We start from the raw sequence: 26353 nt of genomic DNA on the forward strand, positions 1-26353 counted from the left end.
ACCTCAGCCGAGCCTCAAAGAGTTTAGAACAAAGCCTAGCCACAGGTACTTCCCTGAGAACTTCTAATGAAGGAAGGCTCCCAGACTAAGCACTTTTGACCAGTCAATGTGTCTACACTTAACCTGCATCCCAAATTAGCACAGAGACCAAAGTGTAGTATACAGAATATTGCTATATGGCTTATGGACTATATTTTACAAGACCACACATGAAAATACACATCTCAACATGAATCCAACACAACTCATGATAGTGCTATGAAATCTGTGAAATGTTTTAATCTGCAACACAATATATGGGGCCCCTGATTCATCTCTCAGCTAGGGGGTCCTTGGGTTGAAAAATGTTGAAGACCGACTGGAAAGGGATATAGGCTATAGCCAGTTGCTGTTTAGCAATTTGGTTGCTGATGAGACAAAGGCCCTTCCTTCCCAAGTTCCCACCAAAACCAGATGCTTAAGGCAGTACGGTTGCTGCAAAACTGGAAACTGGAAGTCTCCAACTCATGTTTCAAGAGATGGCTCAACGAGATGCTCTCTATTGCTAAGCTGGAGAGCTTGTCACACTATCATGATGGACAGATCGAATACACAAGCTAAAGTTCCAAAAAATGTGGATGCCAAGCTGGCAGTGCTTGACAATGACAATAGTTGAGTATTTGTTCTGTATATCTGGCTGCTATGGTGCAACCGTGCATCTTTCGGACTCATACCCTGCTTTCTGATGGTCATCGATCGCTCTTGAACAATGTTCATTTAATAGTATAAAATGATGACAACCCCCTTTGAAGCAGAGCTAATTAGAGCTATTCTGCTTCAAATTTCTCTGCTTCCATATGGCATGACAATAGACACATGAGCCCCTCATGGGACAGAAACATGCAATACAGAGGAATTAAAAGAACATAATAAATATTGCACTACTGCATCATGGCATGCTGACATGGTGAATACTTTAATGTTACACAGGAGGAGGCTCAGAAAAGAAATAAACTAAATCTACTGGTAGGTCTAGGCTACAATCCACAATATAGCAGAGGAAGACGAAACAAACCAATTACAGTAGGTGGCGGTATGCACCTGGTGATTCGCCAATAAACCGAGAGAAGAAGAAGAACCAAACCAAAACAATCCCACCAGAATGATGGTGAAATCGCTTTTGGATATGTGAGTGTTGACATTCTAACATTTAGGTTGATGTGATATTATAAACAATATTCTATATCATTGTGATCATATTCAATATTTTAGCAATGTATACCCTACTAGGAGACGTATGTTTATTTTATTTTATGAATACATACAAATACAATACATCATTTTTGCTGCTGTCCGGTTTAAAATTCTTTCAGGTAGGCAATTTGTCTGATATAGATGAGTGGTGGTAACTAATGCCCTACTTTCTTTCACACAAAGGTTCCCAGGGACAATAATTAATGGAGACTAGCTAGTGTTGAATCTCAGCATAGCTTTATTTAGTCCCATATGTGCCCTCTCCCTAGAGCGTAGTGCTGAGGGAACATACTGGGGCTAAGCTTTATTTAGCCCAATACCGATAGCAGTGGTGGAAAAACATTTTTGAGTGGAGCCCTATAGGCCTATACAACTTTCAACTTTGTGTGTCTGTCCCTGGCTGGCTGGGTCTGTCCGAGCACGAAGCCACGCGTTTGGTTGGTTTTCACCACCACTGTTGCGCAGCCTAACACACACACACACACACACACACACACACACACACACACACACACACACACACACACACACATATATTAACTGTATATATGATGATTTCGGGTGTGACAGTACAGTAGCCTACAGTAGAGGGACCCCCTGGGGACCCCCACACGGTAACTGTCATTTCTCAACCATTTCTGACATGGGGTGGCTCGTCGGAACCGGGCCGGCACCCTGGGCGCGTTCCTGTGGGTCTGGAACTTCCGGGGACGCCCACACAGAGTTGCACCACTCCCTTCACACAGGTGTGATTTTTGAGTGGTGCAACCACTCCTATAGACAGCTTTGTGTGTCTACTCTATCCCTGGCTGACTGGCTGGCTGGCTCTGTCTGAGCACGAAAATAGCGTTTGGTTTGTTTTCACCACCAAGTGTCACTGTTGCGCAGGGCGCAGGCTAACACATACACAAATTAACTGTATATATGATGATTTAGTGTGTGACAGTACAGTACAGTAGAGGGACCCCCTGTGACCCCCCCGGCCTGCGTCCTTTTGGGCCGGCACCTTGGGCGAGTTCCTGTGGGTCTGGAACTTCCGGGGACGCCCCGGGGACCTCCACACGGAGTTGCACCACTCACTTCACACGGGTGTGATTTTTTACTAAATAAATACTCTAAAGCTGCGTTCAGACCTGAATATATATATTCGCCTCGGTTCGTCCCGTTTGTACTGCACCAGGTCGCGCCTCGTCTTTGCATTGACTTGTAATGCGCCACTCTGATCATCCAAGTCTGAACGCACCTTTACAAGTAAAGTTTGAAATTCAAAATGTACTTGACTAAAAGTACAAAAGTATTGGCATACAAATTTACATAATTTATTTAAAGTACCAAAAGTAAAAGTAGTACAACTACTCGCATATGGAAATTGAATATCCTATTTATTTTAAGTTTTCAAAAGTATAAATGCGTTGCATCAAAACACATTGTGAGCTTGAAGATCAGCTATTGGTTTGTAATGTTTTCTAATAATAATATAAATCTACAAAGTAACTAGTAACCCAAGTGTTATGTGTAGTGGGGTGTGTAAATGTAGTGGAGTCGAAGTAAAATTATTGTAAATTGTAAATACACAAGTAAAGTGGTACAAATAAATCGATTGTACTTAATCAGTCAGTACTTAAGTAAATCTACTAGATTAAGGCTCATTCATAGTCTGGATTTTCGGTGGTGAGGTGACCACCGGAGCTGAAATAATGTTGAGCGGTGGTGAGTAAAAACAGAGAGAAGGGCTGGGGCGGTGGCGGTGGTTTGCTCTTCACAGTGGCTCGTGACGTCATGTTGTAGTTCGGTGGTCACTTCACCACCGAAAATCCAGACTATGAATAACGCTTTACTTTCCACCACCGGCCGATAGAAAGTGATGCGAGCAAGCAGTCATCTGAATTTTGCCTCTCACACATTCCCAACATCATGTTTTATATTAAGCCTTGCATCATGTCTTATCACTCCATGTCTATAATAATATACCTTTTGTTTTCTTTGTTCTTTTATCTCAGTCCAATAGGGATTTTGGTAGTGCCTGCTTCACACACATGTTCTGGTACTGTACATCAGAAGCCGTTTGCCCACTTCTTCAGGTAGTATTGGGGAAAGTACAATATATGGAGCCGTGAATTAGATTGACATGTATGATATTGCAACCATAACATCATTGTACTCAGTTCTGTACTCTGACATACTTACTTATACATCACTGAGATGTTCTTCACTGTATTCTCATGATTCCCTGTGTACGTAATCATTTGCTTGCCTCCTTGACGGTGCTCTGTTTTGGCAGGTCACAGTGTTCTGTTTGGCAGTTTCAGTGTGTGACTGTGTTCTGTTCTGTTTGGTACTGTTATTGTGGGAACAGACCATGGCGAATGTCCAGGGCCTCCAGGCATCCACATTTTGCCTGGTGGATAGGCTAGGCAGCGGGATGATGTCTATAAACAGTTTGTTTTGGCTAGGACATCCTCACTTCACACAACACATCGTGATATGTTGTGAGCTTGTAGATCTGCTATTTTCAAAATAGTTTTATGTATTTGAAACCTGTGAAATGGGAAATTCTGCATAATGGGTACTTTTATTTTTGTTACATTTTGAATTTTTTACATTTTGAATTCTAGACTATTACTTGTATCAGAGTATTTCTATATTGCAGTATTGTTTATTTTATTTAAGTATTGAGTACTTTGTCCATCACTCATTTCACTGTCACTGAATGAGATGTGCAGAATAGGACAGCAGCTTCCATTTTGTGTTGCAGCTGTGCAGACTGTTTGGCTATCTATGCAGACAACTACCTCAGTGACATCAGGACCTTACCTGTGGGCTTGAAGGACAAACTGCTGCATAGAATGACTTCGAGAGGGACAGTCACTGACATGAACATCGGTCAGGTAGGATCTACGTATAAGAAAAACTACACTACAATAGGCAAGGGATCTTTAAATAAAACACGGTTAAGTTTGCTAAGTGCTTGTCAACTCATGAGGGAGAAAAGATTACAGTCAAGGAGCCTGTCATATTTTTATGAGCTGTCTTTGTTTCAATAGTTTCAGGTGGAAAAAGGAGATCATCATATATAATGTATATACCAAAGCTTTTTACTTGCTCACAGTTTAATTAAGTTCACCCGAATCAACATATTACTACCACCAGTCACAGCTAGGGATGGAGCTCGATACCCGATAACAAGCTTATTGAGTACCCGTTTTATCAATAAGCTTTGGGCTTATCAAGCCAGTTATCGGGCATAGCGGCCCATGGCGTGACGTCATGTTTAAACAATCAAGAGGCGATCAAGAAATAAATGTAGTCATCCATGCTGGCACAAACATGTTGGTCTAATAGTGTATTGATACCTGCCAACGAGCACTTTTAAAGTGACGGTACACATAATTATTAATTATAATATTTTCCAAAAGTAAAAAGGTCAATTGCCTTCCGTCTGTTAGAAAAGTACTGTATTTGAAGGCCTTAGATACTCGTTCTGTTCAGAATTCATTTTTTGTCATCTCCCGTATTTCCACAAAATAATAATAAATGCTCGATAGTGGACTTGATAAGAACCCGGCTCGATAAGCCTGATCGATAGGATGCTCGTTATAAATAAGAATTAACGAGATCCATCCCTAGTCACAGCAAGTCTCAAGTCATGATTAGACCATCATCATCACGACCACTTAACCACTATTTTGAAAAAACAAAACAAAAAAACCCACACATCTGGTTAACACATTTCCAGATCCACATGCAGTTCATATTGCCCCATCTGAAAATGTTTTGTGCCAGGGACCCTCAGAAGAGTCTCTTTCAAAAATGTGTCAGTGTAGCCCAGAAGCTTATAGCACGCTGCATGTATATCTCCTTTTGTTTTTACAGGCATCGTATAAGATAGATATGTGTTCACTCCTTGCTCCTCACTCCGTCGCTTGGGGCATAACGGGTAGAATACAGGAAAGAACAATAATTGTCCTGAGGTTGGGGTACATGATGGTTACACACCACGGCTCGTCTGTAGCTCGTACATACATACATACATACATACATACATTCATAATAATAATAATCTTTATTTGTATAGCACCTTTCATACAGAGTTGCAGTTCAAAGTGCTTCACAGACGGGACATAAATCAAGTACTTCACAGTTGGGTCACAAGTTAACATATCATACACAATACAAGATACAGAATATGTATAAAATCATGGACATAAAATAAAAGGTCAAGTATAGCACATTGAGTGACAATAAGGGTAAAGGTCAAATACTGTACTGTACATGTGTGCTAGTTGTGCAAAGAAGCACCTCAGCTACTGTGAAATCTCAACCAAGGAAACGTAGAATAAACTTTAGGTTTTGTTGGAAAGGAAGCATCACAGGTGGAAAATAATCATTGCATTGTATCTATCTGATCATAACATACAGGTCCATATGTGCAGAGCCGGACTTACCGTTGGGCTAGGGTGGGCTGAAGAAAATATATATATATATATATATATTTTTCTTTTTTTTTTAATTATAAAATTGTAAAGTGAAATCCAATTCAAGTGAAATGTGTGTATTGTTATTGTATTTAGTTGTATTATGGTTAAACCATTGAGAGCTTCTGCCTGCCTGCCTCTCTTTTTAGGGGCCTGGGTACCCCAAAATGAAAACAAAATAGCCCAATTTATTTTCAGCCTCGCGGCTATGCCGCGAGGCCAAATCGCAGGACGCGCGGCAGAGCCGCGCGCCCCAAGGGGGACCCTCTAATTTGCTCCAGCCCGGGGGCCCTCAGCAAGGTAAATCCGGCTCTGCATATGTGTACATCTATACACTCAGAGCTGAAATGTATTAATGAACACTTGAGTAGTTTTCTGTGTGCTGTACCTACCCTAAGCAAGTGTTTCACAACTTCACAAGATAGGCTAGAATTTGGGGACCCCCACGGGTCCTTGAGCGGTTTCCAGGGCATCTCCAGCTAAATTATTCATAGTTCAGATTCAGAACCAAATGGATCCTTAAAGGTCTGTAAATCTGAGAGTGTGCATAATATAAAACGTTATGGACACTTAGGATCTATTAAGGTTCCATTTATATAGTCTTATGGGGATCCTTGGGGAATCCTTAAATAGAGTGAAAACCACTGCCCTAAGCAGCCACCAGTAGGGACATGGCATCATATTATATAATCCGACAAGATAAATATTCTAATAGACAATAACAATACTCAGGCGGCCGTGGTCTCAAAGTACAAAAGAAGTTCATTAAAAAGGCTGTTCATGAACAGGGCAGAAGCAAAAAGGAGAGTGCGCTCTCATACAGGATGAAAGTACTCTTGTACTCCTCGTTGCTAGGGAGTCGTCTTGGTATACACAGGAAGAAATTCCTTGAAGATTTGAAGACGTGGCCTCTCTAAAATATACAGAAGTAATGCAGTTTTGAGTATAGAGCATACAGGGCATAGAGCGTTTCAAATCAGTACAATGACAGCTTATAGGCTCCCTTGGGTTTTAAATCCTTTTAGCAGACATTGTATTGAACTTTACTGTACTTTCCTGTGCTTTTTTCTGCAAACTGTTAATAAAGTATTCAATCAAACAAACAATAATTCTTATCTTGTTCTCAGCTGTTGCATCCAGGGATACAGCAGCTGGATCTACGTGGCTGTCAAGTGTCAGATCTTGCCCTTCGACAGATAAGCTGCCCACAACTCAAGATGATAATGCTGGCTAGTCGGAGAATCACTTCAGAAGGTAGCAAACACACATCAAAAGGGTGATATAGTGATATGTGAACCGATTGATCAAGTCATTTGAAAGTCCTAGCAGAATGAAGCAAGTGGCGTGCCGGAGAACAGAGTGATTAGTGCTAGTCACTTCTCATATTGCTCTGCTTTATTGTCTGGCACAAATATTTAATCTCATACATAATTTAGCATGGGTGGAACAAGGATATTCAGGGTCATGGGCCTGGCATAGATGCAGTAAACTGAAGACAAAGCATTTAAGTATATCTGATACTAAGTTCAACTGAGAGGGGGGAGGGAGGAGTGGAGGGACATGCAGCAAACGGTCAGGCCAGCAGTAGTCTCGTGTGGCCAGACTGTTGCCTCCCACAATTTTCAAATAGTTGTTTGCTACACGAGACTAGGTCAGCAGGGAATCAAACCAGGGCTGGGACTGGTTATCGGGCATTAGAGCCCAAACCACTTAGCTATCAGGTTGCCAATTTCCGTTTGAACCTTACTGAACTTATGTATTCTTGTTATCTGACTTTATTTCCATGACTTCTTTCTCCATTCTTTACTCAAACTCTTTTCTTCAAACGACAAACTTTACTTGACTTCTATGGAAAATGCTTAAACTGTTGCTCTGTACTGACTGCACATGAGCAAGAGCTGCACATTTGTCTTGTGACTACATTCTATTCTGTCAAGGTTGTGCAGTAAAGACTCCCCTGACCATCCAAGTCTGTTTTATATCCTGTCTTCCACACTTTGCTTAGAGCAGTTGTATCTCATGCATTCTCACCCATATGGGGGGGAGCAGTTTTAGTTATAGTACTCTTTCTCTACTCCCTGTTGGTAGGAGTGATGTCCTTGGCCTCATCCTGCCCCTGCCTGCAAGTAGTGGATCTGGGAGAATGTGACGAAGTAACAAATGAGGGAGTAGAAGCTCTGGCCCACAGCTGCAGAGATCTGCAAGTAGTTTCTCTCAGGAGCTGCTACACTGTAGGAGACACAGCTCTGCTGGCACTTGCAGACAACTGCAGGCTCCACACAGCCCACCTCTCTGGAACACAGGTACCCCTAATGCCTCCCAAAGACACATTCAAGACTTTAACAGTCTTCTGTTTTGTTTTGTTTTGTTTGTTTTGTTTTTACCACTGGAAGTCATACAGCATCACAATGACCCTGAAGAAGGCAACCTGCTGGCCGAAACGTTGGTTTAATAAAGTTTCTAGCATCGTGACTGTAGTCACAGCTGCGGTCAGCACCTCCCCACTACTGGTGTGTGCTCCTACCTTTTTGTTTGTTCCAATACAGCATCACACATCTCATAGTCACGATCACAGCTGCGGTCAGCACCTCCCCACTACTGGTGTGCGCTCCTACCTTTTTGTTTGTTCCAATACAGCATCACACATCTCGTAGTCACGATCACAGCTGCGGTCAGCACCTCCCCACTACTGGTGTGCGCTCCTACCTTTTTGTTTGTTCATTCTATTTTATGAATGCATTCGAGGAAAGATGGAGAAACAAAGTAAACATCAGTAGCAGACATGTAAGCTGTCCTTGAGAAAAGAACAGAACACACTGTTCAGACAATGAGATCAAGGTTTTGGGGAATGGAACACTGCGTTAAACCGCTACCACCCCTTATCAACTGAAGATTACAGTGTCCTCTCAATGTATCTACATGTAGCAGGTGGTCCTCTGTTACACCTTGTTTGACCTCCTGATTCATGCCTTGTCTTCAAAGCTTAGTGAATGCGTTAGATTTGAAAGCAATTCACCAGAGTGGATGGTCAACGTAGGGTTCGACTACTTATTCCAGCACATTGTCCCTTGGTTTACAATTAAGAATTTAGACATTCACTCAGCAGACACTTAAAATCCATAGCGAGGTGCAAGGTCAAAGTAAGCAGAGTAATGTAAATATAAGCATGAACCCTGGTCAATAAATAACAAGATAAATAGTCACATGAGTAGAGTGCAAAGGAAACTAGAAAAAGTGCTCCTCGTAGCACAGGTCAGGTACGTATATAGGTTATTGTCGGCCAGCAATGTTCGAAATTCTCCAATCAGGATGGAATATGAAAAATTGGACAGATCTGTCTTGGTCACATGCCTATAGATGTGTAGCGATTTGCGGGATGTTTGGACAAAATCTGTATGAGTAATATCAAAAATGTTTAGCGAAAATCTGTCTCTGTGGCACTATAATAGGACAATGTGAAAAGGGTGGCATGTCTTCCTCGTCCTAGTGGGAATGTGTGTGCAAAGTTTCACAGACATTAAATGCTGCAATTATGATTTCAGGCATTTTGTTCAAAACAAGCCACTCCTGCAAATTTGATATGCCAATCTTAGCCAATCAGGGTGGATTATGAAAAATCTGACAGACAGGTGTTGAACACATGACTATGGAGTGTGTGTGTGCGCAAAGTTTCACGGCCATGAGTCTGATAGACATATGAACTGTTGACAGCTATTAATGTTGAGAGCTGATTCTTTCCACAATATTCCAGTATGACATCACATACTGATGCTTTGGCCTTTTATGTCTCCTATAAATGCTGTGTCCAGTGAGGAAACTCAGTTGCTTTGCTACAACGTATGAACGTTGTAATTAGCCACTGCAGTTTACTTGAAATACAGTAAATTAGCATCCCGGAAGGGTCCTGGTCTCTGTCTGCTTTGCTTCGAAAACCACTTGCTATCTGACCCGAGAGCACATTCACAATGTTACACCCTCTTTCTACCCTCTGACCCCAAGTCACTATTGGCAAACATTCACTTTTATACAGATCAATACATGTCATAACCTTTGCTCAGGCTGTTACAGCAGGTCAAAGATTGTGGTGACGAGATAGTAGATCGGGTGCGAGATAAGTGTCTTCCTGTAATTTATTCAAACACACTTGAAAGCAGTCTCAGTTAAACCCAGACAGTGTCTCGGCCGCCCGTTAGCGCTGGGCATTGGAGTGGCTGCACACTATGGTTGCACCACTCAAAAACATAGACACGGACATCATTATATTGTGCTCAGAAAATATCCCGGTCCGTGTCTTTAGTGCTAGGAGGAGAAAGAAAATGAAAATCCTTCTTATCAACAGTGTTGCCTAACACACAAAATAACTAGATAAAGTGCCCTTCGGGGCACAGGTCTCCACAGGGGCACTTTTTTCTAGTTTGTTATTAATTACCTCAGGCCCAGGGTGTTGCACCGTGGCTTGAACTCTGATCCCTGAGAGTAAAGCAATGTGACTGACTGTGTATGTGTACACTGTACAAGGACTACACTGCTCATCAGTGACACCTGCTGGTTGAAAAATACAGTGGAGAAGTTACTAGTGATAATTTTGTCATGCTTATTATTATGAGATATATGGTTGTTGATAGAACTTCTTCTTGTTTGTAGATTACAGACAAGGGCATCACTGGACTTGTTGGGCGTTGCTCCAATACTTTGCATGTAAGTATACTAGAGACTTAAATATACCATTAAGAGAACTGTGTTTAACTGTTCAGACCTTTTAACCACTGTCTTAAAAGCTATATACAGTACTTATCATTGTTCGCTTGTTGTACAAGCCCACAACTCTGCGCATAGCAATGTGTTGTGTGCTTGTAGATTGTAGCTATTTTACGTGTCTTACCTGTCCAAAACGGGGACACCAGATTAAGGCCTCATTCACACATCAAACGAACATGCTCTGTTCCCTCCGTGTTTCATGGCCGACTCAATGCTTTTCCAACACTTGTTTGATTGCCCCCCTCCCCCCATCAAACAAGTGTTTGGTCAAACCACGTATGTGACTTCCATTGGAAAATCATTGAGGCGGCCTTGAAACACGGACGAAACAGAGCATGTTCGTTGTGTGTGAATGAGGCCCAAGACAACACTGTGATTGGATGTAATTGTAGGAACTACAGGTGGCTAGATGTCCTAACTTGACTGATGAGACTGTGAGAAGTGTTTTCACAAACTGCCCCCACCTCAGGAGATTTGTCTTTAATGACTGTCCTCAAATCACAGGTAAGCTTGACAACATCTTTAACCCTAGAACACTAAACACGGGTGATCTTCTCCCGGACGATTATATTTTTGTAATTTTCATAATGTTGCTGATGTCCGAGGTGGGTGGGTCTACCCGTGTTTAGTGATGGTGTAACAAATAATGTTTAGTGTTCTAGCCGGGGTTAACTGTTTACAGAGTTTCAGTTAGAAACCATACTGTTACAAAACATTACAAGCTACAGTGTATATAGTTAGGCAGTATGACAGTAGAGCTGCAACTATCGATAATTTCCTTAGTGTTTATTGATTCTATTGATGACTTCTCCATGAATGAATAGAGAAGTGTGTATTTTTTATGTGCCTATATATTATTTTTTAAATGGTAACAAATTTACGCAAAAATAATTCAAATTTATTTTTCATAATGAACTAAATTGATATGTCTGATTACCCTATTAGGCCCTGAAATATACTTTGTCGCACAACGGAAATTGCACAAAAATAGATAAAATAACCGATAATAACCTATATACAATGTGATGCCTTGCGTTGTGAGCTTGTAGATGTTTGCTGTTTTTGAATAATTTTTTTCATAAAATCGATTTTGTTTTAATAATGGATTTTTAGTTAAATTACAATATTAACTCTGGATGAGTTCTAATAATAATAATAATAATAATAATAATATCTGGGACTTATATAGCGCTTTTCATGACACTCAAAGACGCTTTACATGTTTGGGGGCCAGGGGGGGAACAAAAAGACAACTTTATTAGAAAAAAAACACAATTAAAAGAATAAAACCAATAAAACAATGCACATAACAAGTTTAAAACACATCAGCTTTGAAATGCAATTCGGAACAGGTGGGTTTTCAGTGCAGATTTGAAGGTAGGAAGTGAGGGGGAGTCTCGTATGTGTTTGGGGAGAGCATTCCAGAGGGTGGGGGCGGCCACAGAGAAGGCCCTGTCACCCCAGGATTTGTGTTTTATTTTTTTGGGAACACTCTCTGAACACTTCCTCCAGCCAGAACATATCCTGGCTATAAATTCTGCTTCACATTTTTAAACATTTGGACATCATAACCTTGATTTAACTTGTAACATAATTGATATACTAAAGTCGGAGACACAAAGTCCTCTTGTTAGAAATACCAGATCAATGAGGAAAAATGTTAAACGTTTCCAATATGTTTTTGAAAGTCATGCGATGATGTCATCTATTCATGCTTGTAGAGCTTGGAACATAGACCTGTATTAGTCACACTGTTATGAACCTAAGACCTTTTTTTTGCACCTCACAGAGCAGTGTTGGTTATCCTCCATGCAAAACTTTGTTGGCCAAGGCAAGGTTCAAGATGTAACATGGACCATATACTGAAAGTGCTTAGGAGAAGAATGGCAGTTCACCAACTTGGGCCATTGTACTGAACAGTTTTCCGATGTGATTTCAAAACATTTAACAGATTAACAGCAGTAGCTAATCTCTTGAGTTGTTGTTGGTACAATTTTCAAATGTTGCTGCCAATCTGACTGAAAACGATCAGATCTATTCTCCTGCCTTCCCCCACTTACGTCTCAACTCTGCAAATAAGTCCTTCTGTAAACCAAACGGAAATTAAACACATGGTGCAAGGTGTAGCCACAGACTCTCTGTAGCATTTGAAGATTTTGTAAGAGTTGTTTGCGAAGACTATAGCCGTTATCTACAGTATTGATACATGGTATTCATGTCACTGTGATAAGGCAATGTCAGAGAGTGGTACTTCAATGTTGATTGTTGAAAGAATTATTACAGAGCGAGAAACTGACAGACATTCCTGAGACCATACAGTGAAAGGGTTACGGTAGCACAATAAAGGCAGAGGGGTGTAAAGTGCTAAATAATGCTTTAATGTTTACGTCCATGTAAGTGTAATTATAGTCCAAGATCTATTTTGTGCTTTATGGCTATATTATTGATGTTCCTTTCCATCCCTCCACCTCCCCCTTTCACGAGGCTGTTCTTAAGTATCTGTGTTTATAGTGCCTTTAATGCACTATAAATTAAACACTCTTGTAACATGTAGTTAATATTTTGTAATATAACACATGTATTATTTGTAAGATTTTCTGCTAATTTAAAAAGATGATTTTGGTGCACCATTAGACAGTTTGAAGCATAAATTAAACTACAATGTGATAACTTATATGGCTGTTTATATGGCTCATTTGTAACCAGTCACCTGCACTACAAAGCCAAAGTGCAGAAACTACGTTTTTGAACACAGACTTATTTGTGTATCCCAAAGATCAAATTTGTGAATTTGGGGGGATAAACAATTACCTCAAGAACAGATATATGCCTACAATTAGTGTAATTAATATCACTTATATACCATATCTCATTTGGATGACCAGTTGAAACACTTTTAAACCCATTTATCAGTCAATTATTTTCCCATGGTAACTTCACTTTGGCTTTGTAGGGCAGTATACATGTTTACTGTCGTTTCAAATCTACTTGTTTCAGGCTCAGAAAACAAATGTGAATGTTTGTTTTTGAGCCAGCTGGAAAAAGGATCTCTACGTATCATTGCCATGAAAATACCTGATGTAGAATGTCTGTTAAAGGGTGGATGAGGTGGAATCTTGGGCATCTGAACAATCACCACACATTTAGAAGTATTAATTGGCCAATATATAATTTGAAAAAAGAACAAATACATAAATAAAATGAACGCCGTTATTGCGACTGCAGGTCGCATTTACTATGAAAACGTGCATTTCCCGTCGGTTGGTTGGTTGGTCCGTCACCCCTCATTGGTCATTATTAGTTTATCATTATTTGGCTTTATTATATCAGCTTAATGATATTTGGATTGATGTACAGTATGTACTACATGACCTTGTGGCACCCAAAATAACTGGTTATTGATGTTTACTTATTTGTGATGTTTATGTTGTATGGAAACCACAAAGGCCAGTTACTAAGAAGTCAAATTCAGAAGTTCCACAGAAAGTGGAAGTGAAAATCTCAAAAGGCGGTAGTGTGCCGGAAACAAGGTTTTTTTTTGTGGAAAAGGGAAGTTTCTCAACAAAAAAAAACTAGAAGTGGGAGCTTTCCACAAAGTATATATAATATAAATATTGTTGACAAGCATTTTGCATGGAGAGAGAATAATGTCCAAGCCAGACAGTTCTTCTTTGCCAAGTAGTATTAAGAACATACAGATACAGTTTATCACTCAGCACTTAGGTTTATCACAGGTGAAAGCTACAGCACTCACCATTGCACCCTCTATGATCGAGTAGGTTGGTCTTCCCTCTCTGAGAGGAGAACCAGGCACTGGCACCAGTTTATTTTTGAGTGGTGTAAACCACTCCTACAACTGGCTTTGTTAGTTTACGTGTCTGTTCGTACCAAAAAATGAGCATGGTTGCTATGGTCACCCAGTTCACCCGGGTGTGATTTCAGCTTTGTTAGTTTACGTGTCTGTTCGTACCAAAAAATTAGCATGGTTGCTATGGTCACCCAGTTCACACGGGTGTGATTTAATTACGTCAGACATTACGTCAGATCACAGCTGATCAGCCTATATAAGACCTTACACCACTCAGTTCACACGGGTGGGATTTTTAAAGCTATTGATGGGAAGCTACCACCCTACATCACGTTGCTGTTAAACTGGAAAATAAATAGTCGTCAGACGTCAGACCCGTTCAAGTGAATGCCTTACACTAGAGGTCCCATGTGTGCAGTCTGAACTGGGAAAATCTGCTTTCTGCTTCGATGCCCCTACTACATGGAACACTCTACAGCAAACACTGAAAATTAGTACCCCAATATCATATAGTCAATTTAATAACCTGCTTCTGAACCTCCCTACCTCAATATGTAACTGTTTTTCACTTATGTTTTGTTTCACTGTCTGTAAATTATGTCTATGCCTTATGTGAAGATTTGATTTGTGTTTTATATCTGTGTTAAATTGTTTTATATATGTGATCTCGTCAGCATTGCAAATGAGGGGGGAACCTCAATGCTCTTTTCGAGAATAAATAAAGGTTTCAATCAATCAAACAAGCAAAATTAACGCACTTTGTATGCACTCGTGTTTGTTATTTGGTTTTATCAACTTATTTGGATTGATCATTATATTATGTATGCATTAAATCATGGGTTCCCAAAGTGGGGTCTGAAGACCCTTAGGGGTTCTTGAGGGAGTTCCAGGGGTCCCCAGCTAAATGATAGGAACCAAATGGACCCTTATGGGTCTGTAACTGAGTGTACAAATGGAACCAAATGGACCCTCACAGGTCCATTTGGTTCTATTTGTACACTGAGTTAAATTAACTTTGATTTTACAATATAAATGAGGGTCCCAGAGATAGAAATGCCATTAACTATAGGGGACCATAGCCTAATTCAGGTCAAACCGGGGGGCCCTTGAAATTAAAACGGTTGAAAATCACTGCTAGAGCTGTAAAAAATCTTCGCTTATGGGGGTCCTCCTTGGCATATATTTTCAAATGGGGGTCCGTGGGCTACTGAGTATGATTTTGGGGGTCCTTGACATGAAACAGTTTGGGAACCACTGCACTAAATGACCTTGTGTGACCCAAAATATGTGGAAGACGTTTACAAGCCTGAGAAGTTCCACAGAAAGGGGAAGTGAGAATATTTGTTTTAGATGCAGTTGTGAACAATAGCCAAGTAAGATAAAATGCATATCCATTGGCCAATGAAATGGTTCACTGCAGCTCAACAGTCAGTAGGTGCGTTTCCATAAAGCCGTTTTTTTGCGCATTAAGGCTCTTGCGCAAAATCTCCTGGATGGAAACACATCAAAGTGCGAATAAGTCTCCATTTTTCGCAAAAACACCTTTTCGCTTGGAGGTTGCGGATTTAGGCTTTTTCGAAAAAAGGGAAATGCGCAAATAGTGTATGGAAACACTTGCGGAAAAGGTTTTTAATTAGAAAGCATTGAACTCGCATTATATCGCTTTTGAACAGTTGGAAAATAAAATAAAACAACGATGGGGAGGCAGTGGAGTGAACGGTGCATGGGAGGGGGTGGTGTTGTGGATACATATGTCTCAATTTACTACCCGACCCGTCCGATTAATAATTGTGTAGTGTGTTCAAAGATCCCATATGAAGTCTGAATCCTCCCGAGTTGATCAGGGCGCTCCGATCATTTTGTTCTCTGGATCGCTACTGTATGGATGCAACACACACACACACACACACACACACACGCATACGCACACAAACACGTGGACTACGAGTAGTGTAGTAGACTAAACTTGTATATAACCTAGCTGCCTGTGTCCCTGCAGGCTATTCGATTTCGATCCATGCATATGCTTCATCTATTCTTATATATATTCATTGCATAAGATAAGCAACCTAAACGTGTAGGCTATATGCTATATAGCCGATGAAACAAGTTATTCACAACTGTTTGCAGCTGCAATCAATAAATGTACAGTATAAACGACCAGTATGCTCCAATCGAGTCCCGCGACATAGGCTACATGCCGAATATATTAAGACAAGCATTACACAACAAATCGTTCTTTGTACGTTCTTTGACTGTAGGTGTCGTCAATACTGTGAAAGCAGAAGACGGTCGGTCAGCCGCTGACCAGGGATCAGATTACAGCGCAGTATGCGTCCCGTCCGTTAAACTGAGAGCACACAAACAGCGCATCAAATCAATGGTGTGAACATCGATTAGGACTACTTTACATGAGCCTCACGTTACTGGCAAAACAGTGCAACCTACTGCATATTTCATGAACTTATGTCATATGCGCATTTTATCAGTTTAATGGAAACACCGACAATTCGCTTTTCTTTTTTCGACTTAATGAACATACGCTTCCTTTTTTCGCAAAGGCTTAATGGAACCGCACCTAGTGTGAGGGGTGTTCAGGAGATATCTGTGAGCGTTTAAAGGCTTGAAGGCCATTGTCTGTGATGGAGTCCACCACATGCTCTGGTAGGCTGTTCCACACCTGGACAGCAGTGTGGAGAAAAGTTCTGTCCAATGTCCGTGTTTTGGAGCCTGGGGGGATGTGTACAACGATGATAGGTTGAGAAGATAAGAGGGAGGTACGATGTATGGCGATGTCTGGCTGACATCTCGGCGTGGATGTCGACAAACCACCTGAAGCTCAACCTGGACAAGACCGAGCTGATGTTCCTCCCGGGGAAGGGCTGTCCGCACCGAGACATGGCCATCACCATTGATAATGCTGTGGTGACCTCAACTCGGACTGCGAAAAATCTGGGTGTGACCCTGGACGATCAACTGACGTTCTCGGCAAACATCGCATCAGTGACAAGGTCCTGCAGATTCCTCCTCTACAACATCAGGAGGATTCGCCCCTTCCTCACGGAGAAGGCAGCCCAGGTGCTCATCCAGGCTCTCGTCATCTCCCGCCTGGACTACTGCAACTCCCTCCTTGCTGGTGCTCCGGCATCTGCCATCAGACCTCTGGAGCTTGTTCAGAAAGCTGCGGCTCGTCTGGTGTTCAACCGCCCCAAGTTCTCCCACACAACCATCCTTCTCCGTTCTCTACACTGGCTCCCCGTAGCGGCCCGCATCCAGTTCAAAACCCTGGTGTTAGCCTATAGGGCAGTGAAAGGAACAGCTCCTTCCTATCTCCGGGCTATGGTCGATGCCTACACCCCTGCCCGACCACTTCGGTCTGCCACCTCGGGGCGACTGATTGCCTCGTCACTCAAGGGTCCTTCTGGCCGATCCACACGGTCACGACTCTTTTCTGTTCTGGCCCCACAGTGGTGGAATGAACTCCCCACTGATGTTAGGACAGCAGAGTCACTGCCCATATTTCGCCGCAGGTTGAAAACCCACCTCTTCAGGAAACACTACCCTTCCTCTCTGCCTGACCTACTTGTTGTTAACTAGTTGTACGAACGTTTGTTTTCTATTGTTGTATTGTTTAGTGGATCTTGTTTAGTCGATACACTTAATTGTTTTAGCTCATGCTCATTTGATTTAGCTATTTTGTCTCATCCGGTTAAGGAAATAGGTAGCTGATATATTGCACTTTTACCTTAGCGCTAGGTATACTCTTGGTTGCTTGTTTTTGCAGAAAATGCACTAAAGACTTCTGGTGATTAGTAGTTTTTGTTCCCTACCTATGTTGAATACACTTATTGTAAGTCGCTTTGGATAAAAGCGTCTGCTAAATGACTGTAATGTAATGTAATGTAATGTAATGTATAATGGGCAGCTCTAAAAGTGAGCCTTGAAAAGGGCTGCACAGCAAGTCAAATCGGGCTTTCCACCCTGAAGAAGCACCATGTTCCTAACTTCTGCCTAGCGCCTTGCACACTCTACCCAAGTTTGGTAGTTAGAGTCCATAACTGAGGGTGTCCGAGCTGCAATTGGCATTATTCTGGTGTGAGGTACCAAATTGAGCCACATTTTCTTCATTGAAATTAGGGACTACTAGCTGGTACTTGTAAGCATGAAAAAAATCATTAACATGGTGAAACACATCTTGATGATGTCATCAAGATGTGTTTCACCATGTTAATGATTTTTTTCAGACCTCCAGTTCTAGGAAACACAGAATGGGGGGACTTTTTTATTATTTCCACACAACCGCTCTAAGGTATATTAATGACATAGTAAAATGTTGAAAATGAGTGGAATGCCCCTTTAAGGTAAAATCGCTTCCATCGGGTGGATATCATTCACTGTCCTCGGTACTGTGACCTTCACGATCCGATTCTGGAAATGTCTCAAACAGATCACTCTCTGTACTTAGTACTTCTGACATTTAGGAACAGTTCAGGTTGGGTCTGGTTCAAGTGCCACTTTGCTATTGATTTATGAGGACAGGAATTATTTGGCTTTGAGCATGGGCACTGCCAAGCATTTCTTTTGTTGTCTTGTTTTGGTTTGGATGAAATAGGACTGTATAATAACGACCTTAGATGAAACCCCATTCTGAAACCCTTCTTCTGGAAAATTCTGAAGCTTTGCTTGCATTTCTCCACCTCACAGATAACTTGGTGGTTGTTTTCCCAGGTGCACTTCTGTATGTAAGGGGTTTCTCAGGCCAAAAATGCCCTTATTTCAGTCTAAGCATTGGGATGGAAGATGGCGATTTGCAGTGATGTCTGGAGTTGAAAATGAGCGACATCTATCAATGTGAATCGTGAGATTTCAGAAAGGGCATGTTGTTGTTTTGAGGCTTGACTCTTTCGGGAGTGGAGGAATTATCTTCTTCATATGTTTTGGACCTGTCCTGCCTTACAGTCTTATTGGTCATCCATATTTGATACTATTTCGGATGTATTACAGTTGCTCATAAATCCATCTCCTATTATTTCCCTATTTGGTGTCCTCCCTGAAACCATCCCCCTGCCTAAATATCAATCAGACCTTGTCGCTTTTGTGACTCTTCTGGCAAGACGTCTTATTCTTATCCACTGGGGAAAAAAACATACCCTCCCTCACATTCCTGTTGGATTCTGATATAGCCTACTATAGGGAAAAAAATATATATACATTGTGTGGCTCAATCGCCAAATTCAGTAAAGTATGGCAGCCTTTTCTGTCGCATGTTGACCGCCTTACACTCATGCCCCCGACTGAACCTGATTAGCTGTTATCTGACTAGCCTGCCTGTCTTGCCTGGATGATGTTTGTGACCATGAGTTGATTTGTATACTGATTGTATTGGAGTTTTTTTAATATATATTTCTTGTGTCTTTGGCTGTCTTGATCGATTTGTGTTGTTTTCTTGTTTGTGTTGTTGTTTTTTTGTTTTTGTTACTCTGTTTATATCGCTGTCAATTTATTTCTGATTTTGTTTAAAAAAAACATTTAAAATGTAATAAACTGCCTGTCATAATTTTTGGACAGTATAAAGATGTTGATATTAATTTTGTATTCATCTTTAGGGCCCAAAATCACACCTTAGAAAGCACGAGTGTCTATTTCAAACAAAGTGTTTTTACCTGGGAGTCATATTTTGATGGCAGCAACTGCTCGTCATAATTTCACCCCCTCCCTATCTAATTGGACAGTATATAAATGTTGATATTAATTTTGTATTCATCTTTAGTGCCCCAAATCACACCTTAGAAAGCATGAGTGTCTATTTCAAACAAAGTGTTTTTTACCTCAGTCATATTTTGACGGCAGCAACTGCCTGTCATAATTTCACCCCCTCCCTAACTAATTATTGGACAGTATATAAATGTTGATATTAATTTTGTATTCATCTTCAGGGCCCCAAAGCATACCCTAGAAAGCACTATATAGTGTCTATTTCAAACAAAGTGTTTTTTTACCTGGGAGTCATTGATGGATAGATTTGATCTTGCCCACCAACTACTTCAAGGTTTCTCCATGTCATGTCATGTTTGTCCTAGATCGGCCCCTGCCGCTAATCATTTTTACTATTTCTTCTTGTTTGTCCAGGTTAGTCTATGTACAACAGAGTGATATGAAAGTGTTTTCCTGCTAGCCACAGACAGGTCAATTTACTAGGCGAAATGAAGTAGGCAAAAGGTTCAGATCCACAAACATAACAACTGAGTAGGTACTTAAAAGGGTTACGGAGTGCCCTTCAACCCCACCGGCCATGACAATATTCCCTCCAAATTTCACCCACATAATAAATCTCTCCATCAAACAGGGACAGGCGGGTCCCCCAAGATTTAAAACTGGCCAAAGTAACCCCCCTGCACAAGAAAGGGAGCAACTACCGCCCAGCTATTTCTATTCTTAGCTCCATCTCGAAAGTGATGGAAAATAGGGCTTAGCCCCTTTTGGAACCTTCCGTAAAGCTTTTCTGAAGTTTGGACCTCGCTTTACGTAGGGTCCCTGTGCATTTATTCCACGCTCTATGGTAGACAGATGTACTGTACATACCCTCCGTTCAGGCCGTGCTGCTGAAGATGCGTGAAGATGCATAAAGCGGCTACGTGGGAAAACTTTAATTTGGCGCAGATACCGTTAAGTATTTCTAATTTGTTTGACCGTTTTGGCTTCTCTCTTCCTCACTTCCTTGACTTCCTTATTGACTTCCCATTGTACCGCCTCCCGCACTGAGAGTGGCTAGCTGCGCGTCCCTACGTTCCTGCCTCTGATCTGCTCTGTCTCAGCTAGCCAGTGGAAAAAAAAACCTCTGCTGCTTAGCGGACGGTGTGGTGTTGTAGAGAAGGTCTCCCCGGACATGTGCGTATGTCACACTAGTCGATACATAGCAGGGATTTTTGTCCAGCGTCCACTTTAGTCCACTTTAGACTGGAAATGGGATATTTTTTTTACCTTTCACCTCGCTGTATGGCGTGCTAAATTTTTTTACACCTCTACTGCTTAGCGGACGGTGTAGTGTTGTAGAGGAGGTCTCCCCGGACATGTGCATATGTCACACTAGTCGATACATAGCAGGGATTCTTGTCCAGCGTCCACTTTAGTCTGGAAATGGGATATTTTTTGACCACTGACCTCGCTGTATGGCGTGCCATTTCTTTTTTATACCTCTGCTGCTTAGAGGAGGGTGTGGTGTTGTAGAGGAGGTCTCCCCGGACATGTGCATATGTCACACTAGTCGATACATAGCAGGGATTTTTGTCCAGCCTCCACTTTAGTCCACTTTAGTCTGGAAATGGGATGTTCTTTGACCTTTCACCTCGCTGTATGGCGTGCCATTTTTTTTTTACACCTCTGCTGCTTAGAGGAGGGTGTGGTGTTATAGAGGAGGTATCCCCGGACATGTGCATATGTCACACTTCACATAGCAGGAATTTATGTCCAGCGTCCACTTTAGTCTGGAAATGGGATATTTGTTTACCGCTGACCTCACTGTATGGCTCACTGTATGGCGTGCCAATCCTCTGCTGCTTAGAGGAGGGTGTGGTGTTGTAGAGGACATGTGCATATGTCACACTAGTCGATACATAGCAGGGATCTTTGTCCAGTGTCCACTTTATAAAGTCCATGCACTCCAGTGAATAGCATTTATCCATTTAGATAACTTTTTAATTACTTATCTTTACACAGAAACATTACTTGTTACTTATTTTAAAAATTTACATAATGTGTGTCTTATAGCATCGTTTAAATGCTTAATTTATAGTTTTAATGTGCAAATGAATCTTTGTTTCAATACTCTAGATGGTACTCTTATTTTGAAGAGATCGTCCACCGGAAGTCTTATATTTGCTACCTTATTTGGTTGGCTCAGTGCCCTATCGAACACAATCCTTATAACTCTACAAACGCACTTAATGTTTGACAAACTATACTGCAATAACGGGCAACTTTACACTTACGCTTAGTAGTCAGATTTCTTAGATACTATATTACTCTGATGCAAATGTCTTTCCTCGTCGCACACTTTTTCGACGTGGCTGATCTTCATAACAATGCTAACTGGCTAAATAAAGACAGTGCTGCACCTTTGTGAAGATGTTGGGACTTTTAAAACAGCAAAGTGTCAGTCGTGTTTCAACACTTGTCAGAGCATTCGGCACAAACAGGAATAAATGCTTTCTTAAATGCTATGACACTGATCATGATATTAGGACGTTTATTCTCGATAATACAGAGATAGTGGGAGGACAAAACCTAACACCAGAGATCAAGTTGAGATTATTCACTCCAAACTGTCGATTTTGGCACGCAAGACCAGAGCTTTGGCCGTTCCCAGACCCATTCTGGGCAATATACTGGCCAGGGGGACAGGCATTGACCAGGTACTATGAACTCACAAGCAGTGTGCTGCTAGTTTAAGGTTATGGAAATCACTGGTGGACAAGTAGCCTACACTTGACTTGAGTACTATAGTACAATATCTATTTAGCAAGCAAGCACATGACTTTCTCTCCACTAAATTTCAAATGGAAATATATATATATAGGCTATATATATTTTATCCCAACCGATTTTTTCACCCAGTGTCAATTATCTAATGTAATCCTGGGTGCTACACTTCCTCTGCCAACCTGGGGGGGGGGGCAGCAGACTGACCTCATGCTTCCTTCTATGCATGAGGAGTCCAAGCTGCTTCTTTTCACGTGACGGGAGAGTTTCCCCGGCCGGACATAGCACGTGGAAGGAACACGTTATTCCGACCAGTTCCTTTCGCCTCCATCAGGCACCCCGGCTGGCCAGGGGGAGGTAGTTTAGAGACCAGGATTACTGCATGTTTTTGTGAGGGTACCTACCCTAGGGGACATGGGGAGAACATGCAAACACCACACAGAAAGGCCCTTTTGCCAACCCCGCCTCGGGTATGGGCACTGATGATGCGGATGAGGGAACACGGCCCCCAGCGCCCACAGCATCCCCAGCGGGAATCGAACCCAGGACCTTCTAGCTGTCAGGCACTACCGACTGTGCCACCGGGACCCCTTTCAAATAGAAATATTGTACTTTTGACTCCCACTGCATTTCTAGGAAGGGACTGTCATTCTTGGGACCTGATCTTACAAAAAATTTAGCTCTGGTCCTTAAGCAAGAGCAGTAAGGCTATGGACCAGAGCTACACAAAATTAACTAATGAAAGTAATAGAATACACCGGCACACTGTGTATTTGCTCGGAGGGACCGAAACGTTGCTTCAATAAATAAGTACCGAGCAAATACACAGTGTGCGGGTCTATTCTATTGCTTTCATTGATGTCCACTGGCCTACGCATGCATACGCCTGATTTCTAGGTGTGCGAAAGTTTTCTCCTACAGTTGAATGAATTAACTAAAATCCTAATAAAAATATTGTGAAAATAGCTGATCTACAAGCACACAACCCTATATTCTCTCTATTTATGTCAAGTTGAGGGGGGGTAGGCTTAATATTTTAAATTTCACAACACATTGATGTTAAAAATAAATTTGACTTGTAGGCTACTTTTGAATACTTGAGTACTTACGTACTTGGTCCACCACTGCAGACAAGACAATTGTTCTGATAAATTATTGTGCAACCTACGAATTTGCTAACATGTATTTTCGTATGCCACCTCCCTAGATACCTCCTCGATAATCCCAGAGTGTCCCGGGGCAAGAGAGTGTTGGATCTGGGAAGTGGCTGTGGAGCTTCAGCCATCGCTGCCAAACTATGTGGTGCAGCGCATGTTGTTGCAAATGACATCGACACTGGTGAGGCATCAATAGATTCTTAAGTTCTTTATCCATAGACTCTTTTATTTGTAGTCCCAATTTTGGGATGCAACAGTTAATCAAACTAATCGATTAGGAAATAATAGAAGATCTTCAAGTCCACGCGGTACAATGCGTCATGTTGTAAGCTTGTGGATCAGCTATATTTGTTGTTTTTGCATGACAGACCGTTGTATGACAAGTATGAAATATGTGGTTAATCATACTAATCGATTTAGTTGATTTGTTGATATATATGTTTTTATAATTAAAAAAATGTTGACTACTCGACAAATGTAAAAATTATATCAATAGAATATAATCACTATAGATCCCAATTAACAGTCACAAAATATGTTCAGTAAATGATAATCTCACTAGAATTTGTATTTGATGAATTAGTATCAAAACAGAAATGGATCTAAGTCACCCTCCTATAGGACCACAGAACTTTTTTGTGTTTTTTTCTTTTAGCCTAAATGTCGGTCAGTACCTCGTGCGTTTTACATTTCGACTAATAAAGTATTAAATCAATCAATCAAAAACCTGTTATTTCATTCCAGTTGCCACCATTGCTATCCAAATGAACTGTGCGCTAAATGCTGTGGAACCACTCACTTGTATTACTGACAATATGATTGGTTCAGAGCTGGCAGACTATGATCTCATTCTTCTGGGAGACATGTTCTATGAGGAGGACCTAGCAGATAGACTTCATAGCTGGTTGGATCACTGCATCAAAACACATGGCACTCAGGTTTTGATTGGAGACCCAGGGAGAGCGCCACTGGAGGGACACAGGATTAAAAAGCTCCTCCGTCAACTGGCCCAGTTTGAGTTGAATGAGTCTGTCAGAGAAGAGAACTATGGCCTCACCTGCAGTACTGTTTGGTACTACAGCCCAGAACTCTAAACTTTACTTTATTTTCTGTCCAGGTTACTGTGGCAAACAGGGACATCAGTACATCAGTGTGATGTGTCATCCTAATTTATTTTCCGTGGACGAACTTTGCCCCATCCTTTCTAGTTATTCCATTACAGTCTGTGGTCTATTACTGAATCACTGTTAATTGCATGCACTTATGATTTTCATCTTAAATATATCTTTGTTTTATGTCAATGATGCCTAAAGGTCTTTTCCCAGATATTAAACAACGTAGGCTATAAACATATATTGAATGTGTATATTCCAAAACAACAGTAGATGCATAATATCACATTGTAATTCATTGGCAAGACAGCAGAGGGCAGCCATGCTACATTAGAGTGACATTTCAAGTATCAACTATATACCTTAGTTGACTTTTTTTATGGATCCAACATTGTCATAATATATCTACCTGTATTAAGAAGAAATTGGTTGGTTGTAGACGGATATCAGTCACCGTCCTAAAAGACTAGTATGCTCACAACACATCGCAACTGTTTACAAAATAGATGTAGATCAGCTATCTCCGGCAAAGAATGGAAAAAAGGAATGGATCTAGTAGCTGGACCTTAGTTGACTGGGCGACTGCAGTCAAATAAAAATGTAGGGTTTAAAGGGTTAAACCTTCTGGATGCAGTCTTTATATAGAAAATCATTTTACATTCAAATTGATTTAGTCTTACTCTTTGATGTTGGATAACACAAAACAAAAGTGTTGAAACTTGGCTTCAGGAAAAATGACTAGCAACATGTGATTTTACATTTGTAGCACTTTTATGTTCCATGTGATCTTAAAAGGCCTGTTTGTTTTTCCTGTGTATTGCAACCGGCATGCTGAGAGAAGGTGCATACTGCATAACTCTAGCAGATTGAAGGTCTTGTTTGACTAGTAAAGTGCTGGTACACCTGCTTTGCACCCCATGTCTATAATGAGCCTACATGTAACCTGGAACATAGGAGTTCTGAAAGAAGTACCTGGCTGGATTGATTGATTGATTGATTGAAATATTTATTAACAGTTTGCAGAATTACAGTACATTTCAAGCACAAACTCAATACAAAGACTGTTAACTGTGAGTGGACGACCCAATTATGCATTACACTTGTTTACAAGAGGGTCCACCATGTTCAATTCATCAAAACATTTAGAGACGTACAAATAGACACCTATATAGTCAAAGAACAGATCATGAATTCATCATAAAGGAGGTAAAAAGGGAAAAGAAACATATACAGTGAGGGGGGGGGGGACGATTCAGATTTTACGGGGGCCAGTTTCGAATTGCAGCCGTCTGTAGGTGCCCTTTGAGAGCGGTTTTGAAGGAGTCAAGGGAT

The 26353-nt window shown here is 41.2% G+C and overlaps 2 protein-coding genes across 2 annotated transcripts; both read left to right on the forward strand.

Annotated features, from left to right (window-relative positions):
- Positions 1-1067: 1067 nt before the first annotated feature.
- On the forward strand, positions 1068-14987 carry LOC306922826 (protein AMN1 homolog). Its single transcript, XM_079500672.1, has 7 exons — positions 1068-1167; positions 3989-4121; positions 6836-6962; positions 7797-8011; positions 10353-10406; positions 10859-10970; positions 12256-14987. Exons 1-7 carry the CDS (start codon positions 1142-1144, stop codon positions 12330-12332), a joined length of 744 nt encoding a protein of 247 aa, XP_079356798.1. The 5' UTR covers positions 1068-1141; the 3' UTR covers positions 12333-14987.
- A 7168-nt stretch (positions 14988-22155) lies between these two features.
- etfbkmt (electron transfer flavoprotein subunit beta lysine methyltransferase) lies at positions 22156-25537 on the forward strand. Its single transcript, XM_079501422.1, has 3 exons — positions 22156-22685; positions 23960-24090; positions 24654-25537. The coding sequence occupies exons 1-3, from the start codon at positions 22399-22401 to the stop codon at positions 25001-25003; spliced, it is 768 nt and encodes a 255-aa protein (XP_079357548.1). The 5' UTR covers positions 22156-22398; the 3' UTR covers positions 25004-25537.
- Positions 25538-26353: the final 816 nt, after the last annotated feature.

This window comes from Electrona antarctica (genome assembly GCF_951216825.1).
Source record: "Electrona antarctica genome assembly, chromosome: 5".
NCBI lineage: Eukaryota > Metazoa > Chordata > Actinopteri > Myctophiformes > Myctophidae > Electrona > Electrona antarctica.

Excerpts from the sequence above, each read along its gene's own strand:
- LOC306922826 (XM_079500672.1), top strand. The coding sequence starts at position 1,142 with ATGATGGTGAAATCGCTTTTGGATAT. Across the intron at positions 1,168-3,988 it reads GTGAAATCGCTTTTGGATAT|CTGTGCAGACTGTTTGGCTA; the intron begins GTGAGTGTTGAC and ends TTTGTGTTGCAG. Across the intron at positions 4,122-6,835 it reads CTGACATGAACATCGGTCAG|CTGTTGCATCCAGGGATACA; the intron begins GTAGGATCTACG and ends TCTTGTTCTCAG.
- etfbkmt (XM_079501422.1), top strand. The coding sequence starts at position 22,399 with ATGTTGGGACTTTTAAAACAGCAAAGTGTCAGTCGTGTTTCAACACTT. Across the intron at positions 22,686-23,959 it reads GGGGGACAGGCATTGACCAG|ATACCTCCTCGATAATCCCA; the intron begins GTACTATGAACT and ends CCACCTCCCTAG. Across the intron at positions 24,091-24,653 it reads TGCAAATGACATCGACACTG|TTGCCACCATTGCTATCCAA; the intron begins GTGAGGCATCAA and ends ATTTCATTCCAG.